The sequence below is a fragment of the Centruroides sculpturatus genome, unplaced genomic scaffold (assembly GCF_000671375.1).
Source record: "Centruroides sculpturatus isolate CEXI.00-Female unplaced genomic scaffold, Cexi_2.0 scaffold209, whole genome shotgun sequence".
In the NCBI taxonomy this organism is placed as follows: Eukaryota; Metazoa; Arthropoda; class Arachnida; order Scorpiones; family Buthidae; genus Centruroides; species Centruroides sculpturatus.
Genome location: NW_019384446.1, coordinates 187,008 through 199,922, shown reverse-complemented (window position 1 = coordinate 199,922; position 12,915 = coordinate 187,008). Strand labels below are relative to the sequence as shown.

General features: G+C 29.7%; 1 protein-coding gene across 2 annotated transcripts in view; it reads left to right on the top strand.

Annotated features, from left to right (window-relative positions):
• LOC111620397 (dynamin-1-like protein) overlaps positions 1-12,915 on the top strand; it is a 93,303-nt gene that overhangs the window by 64,661 nt on the left and 15,727 nt on the right. For both annotated transcript variants that reach the window (XM_023362315.1, XM_023362314.1), the window contains 3 exons: positions 121-225; positions 7,800-7,913; positions 8,561-8,773. In XM_023362315.1, the coding sequence (XP_023218083.1) occupies positions 121-225; positions 7,800-7,913; positions 8,561-8,773 (432 nt within the window). The remainder of the gene's footprint in view (positions 1-120; positions 226-7,799; positions 7,914-8,560; positions 8,774-12,915) is intronic.

Genomic DNA, 12,915 nt, shown 5'->3' with positions numbered 1-12,915 from the left:
TAAATCAAATACTTAAATTTAACAAGTACAGAAAATTTTAACTTAAAATTTATTTTTTGTTTTTTAAATTTTTTCAGGATTTCAATAATTTTATAAAATTAATAATTAGTTTGTTTTCAGACAATTGAAGATGCTTTAAAAGATGAAACTTCATTTCTTCAGAGAAAATATCCATCATTAGCTGCAAGAAATGGAACATCATATTTAGCAAAGACTTTAAATAGGGTAAGTTAATTTACTATCTATATTAATAATGCACTATATTGCATAATTTTCTAAAATTATACAGTGATACCTTTGTTTTCTTCAATAATCTGTTTGATAATAATTGGCAAAATCCAAAACAGATGAAATTATTTCCATATGAATCAATGTAAATCCAACTAATTTGTTCTACACACTTCAAAATACATACCAAAAACACATTTTATAGAGAATAAATATAGTGTTTTATTACTAAAAACAATAAGAAAATAATATAAAATTAACATAAAAAGACTAATATGATGATTACTGAAACAGAATTGCCATTGAACAGAACCTGGTTTTGATTGTTTGTTTGTTTTGTTAAGTTACAGCAATGCAACATTTGGTGATCTGCTTAAGGGAAATGCCTTCCAGGAGGTCTTTTTAAGGGTACTGGCCCCTATTTAGGTGTTACTGACATGGAGAAAATCCAAAAAACTCCACTTGGCCAGCCTGTGCAAACCCATGTTCAAATTTCCAGTGTTCAGGGAAAGGAACAGCTTGGCCACTGGTGAGCCCTGGTTTTGATTGATCCAAATTAATAATAACTGTTAGACAACAATTGTTTGCAATTTCTGTTTTGTTTGCACATTCATGCCTTTTGTTGTATTATCCTCCTTTATTGTTTTCTTTTTTACCACAATGGAACTTATTGTGGATGGAAACTTCCCATACATGTGGCTGATTTTAGCAATCTTAATGCCACTCTTGTATTTTTTCAATGATTTTCTTCAACTCAATCATGTTCCTGGCCTTCTTCAAAGGGCTGCTGTCTTTGGAAACCTTCTTTGGTCCCATGGTGGAGCTAAAAGGAAAGGAAAACAATGGAATTGTTTGGTTAGATGTGCGGGGTAATGCTGACACAGTGAGAAACAATGCTACACTGAGCAGGAAAATGCGTGGGTCACCCTTTGTTTTTGCAAAATTAGCAGCAAAGTCACGTGGGCACACCAATGAAACCTGAGACAAATATTTCACAGAAAAAATCGATGATAACCTAAGTCAACAAAAACCAAGGTATTAAGTTCTTATGTACTTGAAAAATAGACTGCATATAATATAAAATGTGATTCAGAGGAAACTTGGATTTGCACAATTATGTGACATCTTTCACCTCAAAATTGTTTATACTTTACTCAGGATGATTACATAAACTATCATTTTCGTGATAATAGTTTAGATTGTTGATAGTTTAAATCATTTTCAGGATGATTTAGTAAAATATCAAATAAATATTTATTTATTTATAAAATTTAATAACACGCTATTTCTATACTAAATTTTTAATTTCAGTTAGTTTAATATATGAAATGCCACTTTTTTGATTGCTTTAAAGTATCCTCAATGCCATTAATTATTTCCTATCAAATGTTTGCAATCCTAATTTTTAGATTTTCTGTTGACACTTATACAAATTTATTTTACAGTTTTAATAAAGTAAATCGGAGTGAATCTAGGTTTTGCTTGCCAAGATGAGGCAATTTTTGCCTTAAAGTATCAAAAATGTCCAAAAATATAATTCAATGTAGTACTCTTTGTTACTGGATCTACTTCAAACAAACTTTTAATGCATCAAGCCTTTTATATCAAAAATCCACAAGAATTATCTTTTCCTTGGATCTCCTGAGAAAAAATTTTCTCTGTTGGTAAAAGCTTAATTTCCTATGTCAATGAGGTGAGTTTCTTCTGTGAGTCATACAAGAAACATAGTTTTATCATTAATAATCATTGTAGGATGTCTGAATTTTTATAAACTTTCATCAGTTCTCCACTGAGTACATGCTTACATTAGACATCTGTTAACTTCTTCAGAAGAATATGAGAACATATACAGTAAGATGACAAAGCACTAAACAAGGTCATTTTAACAGAGTAAATAGGGATAGAGCTGAAGATTAAAAACTTTACTTTAATTTTAAGTTATTTTTATATTAATTTGTATAATAATACAGTAGAGTGTCGTTTATCCAAACCAATTGAGGACTGGGGTTGTTCGGATAACGGATTATGTGCGAAAAAATATATTAACCTATCCCATGTTGAAATTTTTCTCCATTGTGTGTCGCTTTGCGTTGAATTTTCGTTGATGTTAAAACTAACGAAAATTTTTATAATAATAATCATGGCTATTGTATTGTTAAAAATTATTTCTTTATTTTGTACAAACAAAATAAATTTATTGAAAAATATAAAAACAAAAAAAACTTTAGAAGTTAATCTAGTATCAAAAATGTTTGATTCAGCATGACACACAGTCCTCAGAAAAACATTACACAAGAGTGCCAGTGCTGCCAGCTAAAAAACACACCAACATAAAAAATATTGGAGTAGCCCAAAACATAGCCAAAGGTTGCAGCGCCACAGCACTAGCAGAAACTTAAATTTGCTGACTGGAATGCTTTCGGTTAACCGACGTTTCGGCTTTCATATAAACGATGCTCTACTGTATATGTTAAATAACACATAAACATATGCACACAGAAATGTATAATAATATATTAATTAGTTCATTTTTTCTATATTAATAGTTCATTTTTNGAATAAATTTTTTTTTTTTTTTTTTTTTTTTTTTTATTTTTGCAATAAACTCATGAAGTTTCATTTGTTGCTTTTCTCTTTCCTTAAGCAAATGTCGGTAGCAGAAGATCACATCCAAAACGCCTCATTTTGCTTTTGTAGTCCTTTCAAAATCTAGATCATTCACTACAATTTGATCAACAGTTTTAGTTATCGATACCAAACTTTTACTAAGGAAATCTGTAGAGAGATTTTTTGGGTTTTTCATTTTCAGAATCATTATTTTCCAGTTTTACATGGAATCCTTGTTCTGCCAGTTCTTGAAGGTCATTGTTGATAAGACACTCATCAGAAACCTGTGCAGTAACTTCTCAATATCCTGTTCATCTGCATCTCCTAGTCTTGCTACATCGATTAGGTTGAGTTTGATCAACCTAACGATATAGCAATAGGCTCTTCTCGTTGAGAATTCTTATATACCTTCAGCCATAACTTCTTCCACATTTCCTCCGTGCATTTATTCTTGCTAAGTGAAGTCAATATTTCCTATGGCATCCATGATGTGTATTTTTTCCAAAATTGCACCAAACAAACATAAATTTAAAGAAAGTACACGTTTTTGCCACCTTTTTCTAATTGGTTCGTGTTTGTCAATAATCGTATTATGTACGAATCAACAAAATGCTGCGATAATTTAAATCAGCATAAATTTTGAGCTATTTTTTAGGCTTCAGGCAGACGGCATTATATCGAATTAGCGTTAAGCGGGGTCTTAATGTACAATACATATTCAAATTGTCATAAAGAATGTCATTACAGAATTCCCAAATGTGCATGCAAATTTTCCAGAATGTAGACTAGATAGTGTGCTGATTGTATACAGTCTCCCTTGATTTCTTAACAACATTGGGAAATTTTTTTTTAATCCAAAGCTAGCTATTCTTTAAAATACGTAAATTTGATACAGATTTTAATATTGATTTGCTGCTTGTGGTATGTTGTTTCAGAACTCAGGGTGTGCATGTTGTTTGACAATGATGATATAATCCATCTAAATATTGGCATCTACTTTCAGACATGTGCTGTGTTGAACAAGTGTTGACACATCTAAGAAAATGTGTGAACGCACATGTGTTTATTGCAGTTATGATTGTTGCTAGACATCAAAAGTTTTGATTAAATAAACATCTCTTCAATCCGAAAAATTCTTCAGTAGACTACCTTACATCCAATTCAGGTTATAAAACTCCTTTATTGTTTTTTTACAGATGCATTTCGATCTAGGTTAACTTTCTAGCTCCTCTTCAGTGCTACAAAATAAATTTCAATTATTAAATTGACAAAAAACAACACGAGTTGATAATGCTTACAAAACAATAAAAATATATATAAAAGAAATTATTTTGAAGTTTGTAATAATTTTTATAGACAAACAGATGGTGTTAGCATGGGGTCAAAGATGAGGATAAAATTAGCTGAACTAGTAATTGTGAATACGGGGTGTAAGGCTCCCGTTCACTTGTCAGGACGTCTAATTGATTCTCAAATGTCAGGCGAGTGGATGGAGAGAATGTGGGGTCAACGATAAGGTGAAGGACGTGATCGAGTAAAGGAGTCTACCATATTTATAACAAATAAAATAACAATTTATTAGAAATAAGCAAAATGACAAAAGACTACACACAGTTCGTTTCTATACCGACCTAGAGAGAGTTTCACAGTTCTTTCATACCTCTGTATAGCCATCCCCTTGACGATTCTGAACGTGGATGCCTTTAAATATCGATCCAAGGGAATAAGTAGTTATAATCCAGTTTCGGCACAGATTACATATAATCACGACTTTTGCGACAATTTAATTCGAGGTTCATCGGAGATTGGAATTTGGCGGGTTCGGAAGATCGACGCGATGTCGTTAGTCCTGCATTCATTCGTAGACCCCCTGAGAGGGGGTAAGAACGGCCTTTTATAGGTTTCAGTGGGGAATTTCCACCACGTGATCGGATGTTCATGAGTTAAAGGTTATAGGTGTTCCTGGGATCTAAAACAAATGACGACATTTAGATGCTAACTGTAAACCTTCTTGCAAGACGAGATGCAAGTTCTGCAAAGAACAATGGATGTTGCTAGTTATACCAGAAAGTTTACACAATCCCGGCTAAAAATCGTTTTTTCTTCTAGGGCGTTACATAAACGAAAGTTTAATTAATTAACATTTTTGTTAATAAAAGAGCGGGATTTCCATCACAAAAATTCCGGATCTCACATAATGAAAGATATAGATAAAAAAAGTACAAAACATTCCTGGTGTTAAGCTGTAATGAGATATGTGGATGATTACTTATTGATTTTTAATAATGTGAGATGCAGACCACCCCTGTAGTTGATTAAAGATTTAATCGAAATTAAAAAATCATATCATAAGGATTATACATTGTCACGTATGAAATATTGTTTAGTATGATAAAGGTGTTCAAAGATTATACAACATATATTGCTAAATTTTGAAAATATGCTTTTAATTAGAAAGAAACCTGTATGTATATTTATATTTTTGTTTTAAAGTTTTTTAAATATTATTGTAAAATGTTACTAAGTGTTATAATTTATAATTACTTGTGTAGCAAGATGTACATTCTCTCGATGTAACACGAAACACGCCCTTAAAGTAATTTTTAAGATGGTGAAAATATTGTAAACGGGAAAAAAGGTACTGTATAAGTGTGAAAAATAAGTCATTGAAACCTATGGAGACCCTTAGAATATTATGAAATGTGTTTTTATTGTTTTGTAAGCATTATCTACTTGTGTTGTTTTTTGTCAATTTAATAATTGAAATTTATTTTGTAGCACTGAAGAGGAGCTAGAAAGTTTAACCTAGCTCAAAATGCATCTGTAAAAAACAATAACGGAGTTTTATAATCTGAATTGGCTGTGAGGTGTCTACCAAAGAATTTTTCGGATTGAAGAGACTGAGTTACTTAATCAACAGATAAAACAGCTATCATTAGAAAATTCATCAAAAGTTTTATTTATTTTTGACTCTACTACAAATAATTGAATTTATTAAATTACTGTTTATAATTAATTTTTTCTCTTTTTAAAACATTTTACTAAAATTTCATTACCAAAGTATGATTATTGTATAAATGTAAGAGTACTGTAGACTTAAAATAGATAAAAACTATAGCATGTTTAAAATATATTATTTTTAAATTTTCTTCTTAAAGTTAAATTTTTTCCCCTATATAACTTTCAAATGGACTTCAACTATAGTTTGAGTTGCTAAATTTGTATAATTATCTTAACAATACCTGAAATTAAATTATTTTCATTCAAATATAATTAAATATGTTTTGTGATTATTCGTATTAGGCATTAATGTTAATATTTTCAGATTTAAATTAATTATTGAATTTTTAATTATTAAATAAGGAAATAGTTTTTCTATGCTAAGCATAATCACAAAAATGAAAAGTTTTTGAAATTTTTTGCAGTAAATTGTCATTATTTTTAGTTAAATAATAGAAATGACTTTATCAAAATTAATATATTATTTTCAATAATTTTAAATATAATAATTTTCTGCTAAGCATTAAAATGTTATTTATTTATAAATTTACAAAATTATTTTTTGGTGCCATGTTTTAAATCATAAAATTCAATTTTTTTAAAATATATTTTTAGATGAAATAAATCTGAGTGAGTGTTTTCTGAATTATCATCAGGTAACCAAGAGAGTTTGTAGAGATTTTCAAGAAAATTAAAACATTCATAAAAATAAAATAAGGATATTTTATTCTTAAAAATAATTAGCCTCTCTCAATTAATAAATTTTCCAATGAGAAACAACTTTAAAAATTCTCACTCAAAAAAAATTGTCTTTAAAATCAAAAAAGTCATTCAGTTTCTTTTTTGTCATTTCAGTCATTCTAAGGTGATCTCCATAAATTACAACTGCATTCCTCTTGAAATTTTTAGTTCCTCCTCCTCTCTTGTCCCAGTTTGTCCAAGTTTAAATCCCTCCCCTCTTTGGATGGCCAACAAAATTCAACTTTCCCTTAAAACCTTTAGCATTTTATGAATGATAGATACCATAAGTAGAAATGAAACATACAAGAAATTTTGAAATAAATGTAATAAAATACATAAACTGTATAAAATTTAATGACATAAACGGACATCCATTAAAGCTCAACCTCCCCTCCCTCCCTTCCAGTATGAGTGTCATTTATGAACAGCCCCTAATCCCTCTCAATTTTGAAATAGTTTGTTACACACAATTATCAAGTGACAAGAAAAGATGAAATAGAATTTCCCAAGAAAGGCTAGGGAGCTTTTTCTGAATCACTATTGAAGTATAAGGTTATCTTGAAGACCACATTCTGGAATGTAGCCAATGATAAGATTGCTTAATATTGCAGTAAATAATTCATTTTTCATCACATGTTAGCAGTCTGTTCAAAAATCGTTTGTTGTTATGACAAGAAAGAAGAGAGAAGCAAATTGAAAATCTCTGGAATTTGTTTTCTGCTTTGAATTCATATAGGACCAATTTGCATAATTTATGTACAGTACTTTTCTTAGTCAATGCAAGTGCAAATGTCTAGTTTTGTTTCTCCCACCATATCTTTCTGCAAGTCCACATGTTTGACTCAAATCTGATTTAATAGCATTCTTTAATTTTAAATTTGTCATCATCAATGACTGTTGGCCATCCTTTGTGTGGGGTGCATCTTCAAGAGGTTCATGTCCTGAAGCAAATTTTTTATACCATTTTTTAGTTGTGCATTTATTAACCATCCTTCTCTGAATGCTATGCATATCTTTTGAGAAGTTTGTGCAGCATTTGTCCCAAGTTTAAATTCATAAAGTAAACACACTTGAATAACTGTATTTGAAACTGATTAGTAATTTTATAGAACTTCAGAAACTTATTTGGTTATTTTTTGTGTTTATGTATTATATGGCTAACTAACATCAATTAATTTAAAAATAAATTACATTTTCTAATATTAAATACAAATTTTTTTCAGCTTCTCATGCATCATATAAGAGATTGTTTACCAGAATTAAAAACCAGAGTCAATGTCATGATTTCACAGTTTCAATCTGTAATGAATTCTTATGGAGAGAATGTCGAAGATAAGGTATTACATTTTCACTATAATGTAGATTAATTTTAAAATAATTTTAATATTTGACTATAAACAAATAATCTTAACTCTAACAAGTAATTAATTCTCTCAGACTGGATAGAGAATACCAATATACCATTAAAGTACCCTGATCCAGTTTGACATTATTTATATTATATATATTATATAATATATAATAACAAGAAACAAACAAGAAAAATTATATATATGCAACATTAAAAACTAATGTTTTTAATGTTAATGTTAATGTTAATTAAAAACTAATGTTTTTAATGTTGCATATATATAATTTTTCTTGTTTGTTTCTTTACTTTTCCAACCAATACAGGTTATTATTTACTTGGAAGTAAATAACCCATATTAGTTGGAAAGTTGGATGAATTTGATCTTATTTCCATCCAATTTTAAGCTAGAATGAAATAAAGTTTTGACTCAATTATACAGATATTCTATAAAAAAAAAAATATATCATTAGCCATCTGATGGTTAAAATGCTTCCATTTATGTGGCATTCCAGATGATATTTCTGATCCTCCTCTTAATAAATTTTAAGATAATTGTTCTAGTCAAATATAATTTAAATATATAATAATTATTCCTTAAATAATATTTAGTAATGTTGTTTTTATTTAAAATAGGGTCAAACACTCTTGCAAATTATTACAAAATTTGCTTCAGCATATTGCAGCACAATTGAAGGTACTGCTAGAAATATTGAAACAACTGAATTGTGTGGAGGTGCAAGAATATGTTACATATTTCATGAAACATTTGGCCGTACATTAGATCATATTGATCCTTTAGGAGGTTTAACTACACTTGACATATTAACAGCTATAAGAAATGCAACTGTAAGTATAAATATAATTTAAACAATATATCAGCACATTTACAAAGTAAGCACTATTAGGCTAAAAAAACTGACAAATTGTTAGTTCATGAAAAATAAGATTTATCAACAAATCTTATTTTTATCAGCTATTCTAAACTACATTTTTACAGTTTTCATCATTATTGAAGAATTTATCATAATGGGGGTACTAGTCTCTGTAACTCCTTGTAGAACAATTGCTTGTGAAGATAGCCATGTTTGCATTGCTCCTTTGTCATAATCATTATTGAAGAGAAGCTGATCAGCAATTAATTTTTCAGATATATGAACAGATGAAACTCAAGTAATATTAAGAAGGAATGTTCCATTTGTTTCTAGTCAAATGACTTGTGTTGGCTTGAGTTTGAGCTGCAATGTGTGGCATTGTCATGAAGCAAAATAACTCCGTGAGTAAGCATGCAACTCCTTTTATTCAGGATTGTACAACACAGTTTCTTCAAAGTCTTGCAATAGTCTGCTGAGTTTATTGTTGTTCAATTAGGCAAAGCTCCTTGCCTATCCCAAAAAACTACACATATTTTACAGATTGAAATTGTATGCTTGGATTTCTTCCTTTTTGGTATGCTTCTACTAAATAGACTACTGCTTCTAGTTCTGGGTCAAATGGGATACCCATATTTCTCCACTTGTGACAATCTTGCTCAGAGGTCCCATGTTTGAACAGGACCTCAAGATCTTTAACTTATTAAATGGAAATTTTTACTAAGCAATTGGTTTTGTGATTTTATATGCTTTATTGTATAAGAATAAAGACAAGCACTTCAAATAAATCTTTATGTTGATTAGAATTACTATGATGAAAAATGATTGCTTATAACCAGGGAAGAAAAGAGACACCCATGCCATATGCAATAAATCTCTATCAAAATAAGTTTAAAACAAATGAGAGATACACAAGTGTGAATATACAAAAGCACTTCTCAGGGAAATATTAATTATTTATCACACCAAATCTAGTGATTGATTTAGAGATATATCAGTAAATGTATAATAATTACATAATTTGGACTTGTTGATATCCTAACAATTTGAATTAGAAGCACTTTCAGCATTTTCTGTGAGTTCACCCTAGTCTTTCATTATTAAAGTCATTGGTGGATAGGATTGGAACAAAGCAACACAGCACATAGGCAATCTGCTATGGAAGGTGCTTCCCATAAGGACTTTCTGTGAGGGAAACTGGTCTATATTTAGGTGTTATATGTGTGATGAAAACCCAGAAAACTCCATATGGCCAACCCATCTGTTGATGAGGTGTAAACCCACAATTAACTATAGTTCAGTGGTTTTATCCACTCACCCTCTAATGCACTGTTTTCCGTGGGGCAATTCGATTGTTAAGGAGGGCAATTCGGAAATGGACTCGTCCAAAGTTTAAGTTAACCATATAGCCACTGTATATGTTAGGGGAGGGCATAAGAATTTTAGAAAGGCTTAGGTGGGGCATAGCACAAAAAAGGTTGGGAAACAGTGCTCTAATGGGCATAAGTCACTGGAGAATTTTATTAAAACTCTGATGAATTTAAAATATAGAAAAAGAAGTAAAAAAATGACTTATTGAACTTCTAATGAAGTAATATTAAAACTGGTAAAAAAGAATTTTAATGATGAAAATGAAATTTCAACACTGTTGGCTCAGAATCTTAATTCTCTTCAAGTGAATACTTCATTTGCAAAGATCTTATTAGAAGAAATAAAATGTTCTATTGTATCTTCACGTATCATAAGATATTTATTGATTTCGATGTAATAGGTGGGTGATGTGAATAATTTCAGAGATTTTTTATAAATATCTCTCAAATTGATATTGATTCAATTAAATCTTTAAAATGGTTAATATTAATCTTTTTTTAAAAAAAAGTAAACAGAGTATTACAATTAATATTTATAAAGCTGCATTAGTTCTAAAGTGCATGTTTCCAAATGTAAAATTTAATTAAAACATTTTTTTTGCATTATCCATTATTATTGCTTTGGAGAGAAATCTTTTTCTGACTTATAAATGGGTTAAAAAATATTCAGTAAGCACTGACAGGATATCATTTAAATAATATGGTACTATAATATACAGGGTCAGTAGAGACCTGGAAAGTCAGGGATTAAGATTTTTAACAGAAAAAATTGTGGAAAGTCAGGGAATCTGCAAATATCATGGAGTCCATCTGTCATTCTCACTCCTTTTTGATCCAAACACATCTTTAAATTCAGTTTGGTATAGGGAGGTCTACAAAAACTGGAGCAACCAAACAAATGGTAAGATTCGTCACACTTATATCTTATAAATTATAAATGATGATCTCATGATTTAAATTTTGATGGATAGGTTTATATCTGTATTTAAATGGTGGGTAGTGGAGGTATGCAGCCATGCAAGGGAAGGGTAATAGTTGTGAATGTGCACTGAAAATGGAACATGGTGTGGCATGGCATTTGAGCAGTGAACTTTAGATCACAAAGAGATAGGACGTCAGAATTGGTGTCAATTTGTACAGAATGACAGGATCTACATTATCTAGCAATAATAACTGATAAAATAGAAAATCATTTATAAAGTTATAAGTTGATAGCTATNACATGGTGTGGCAGGGCATTTGAGCAGTGAACTTTAGATCACAAAGAGATAGGACGTCAGAATTGGTGTCAATTTGTACAGAATGACAGGATCTACATTATCTAGCAATAATAACTGATAAAATAGAAAATCATTTATAAAGTTATAAGTTGATAGCTATGCAAATTGAAGAAAATTTTCATAATGTCGAAGAAATTTCAAAGAAAATACAAACAGAAATGTATATCATTGAAAATAAAAAATTTAAAATGAATCAGAAAAGCCTAATTCTCTAAAAGTCTAGTTCTCACAAAAATCAAATGTTTTAATAAGTTCAGAATCATTTCATTTCAATGATTTTTGAATTTTCTCTCAAATAATTTGTAATTTTCTTTTATGGTGAGTTATATTATGGAAATAGACAATTCCAAATTATAAAAAAAAGTCACTGTCCTATTGTTAAAAAAAGTACAAAGTTATAATGAAAAATTATATTATTATAGCCTCATCATTTTTTAATGTTTACATAATTTTTACATAAACTATCTATCATAAAATTATTAAATGAAATTAAATAAAACAGACTATTCATATTGTAACTACTATTAAAAGAAAATTTTTAGAAATACATTCACAGTTTATATTAAAAATTAATTTAAGATATAATGTCCATAAGCCAAGTCCAAATGTTTCATAATGTTCTTATAAAAATATACAGGTAGGCCTCCTACAACGCGTTTTTGCTCCAACGCGGTTGGAAAAATGCGGAAATTTTCTTACAACACGGTTTACAATATTTAGAAACGAATTATCTTTCACATAACAGAAAAATCGCAACGAATCATGTAATATGCTACAGAGCTAAATGTCCCCGAAAACAGCTGTTTGTCCACGTTGACATGTTATTCCCATGAAAGTTTCATTGGAAGACCGGTATGTAGACAGATGTGCATCAGTTACCATAAACACTCAAATATATCATTGAATTTTCAATAATTTATACTCTTTCAATAGGTGGGGACCGCAAAAATGGTCCAAAATACAGTATAAACTTCTATTGGGTGTATATTTTTAACAACGTAGTGAAGGGAAGTTATTTTTTGCGATTTTTACTGTCCATAAAACTGCTTGAAAAAATTTTAGCCATAACAATGTCAAATGAAAAGAAAGGACTGCTAGAAAGGAAGTTAGAAAGGAAATTTATTAATATATCTCTTCAAACAAAGATAGAAATTTTGGATCAAATTAAAAATCAAGAGCAGATAGCTAATATTGGTAGGCATTTTAATTTAAATGAGTCAACTATTCGGTCAAATAAGCAATAGGAAGAAAAGATTAGGAATTCAGTTGCATCCGGATCATCTATTCTTGCGAAAATTGTTGCTACTCTGAGAGCACCTATAATGAAAAAAAAAAATGGAACAAGCGCTAATATTATGGGTAGAAGATATAAACAAGAAACGGTTGCCTTTAATAAAATAAAAGTGCAGTTAAACACAAAGCCTTAAAGATATTTGATTATTTAAAACAAATGGGACAGTCGTCGGCTG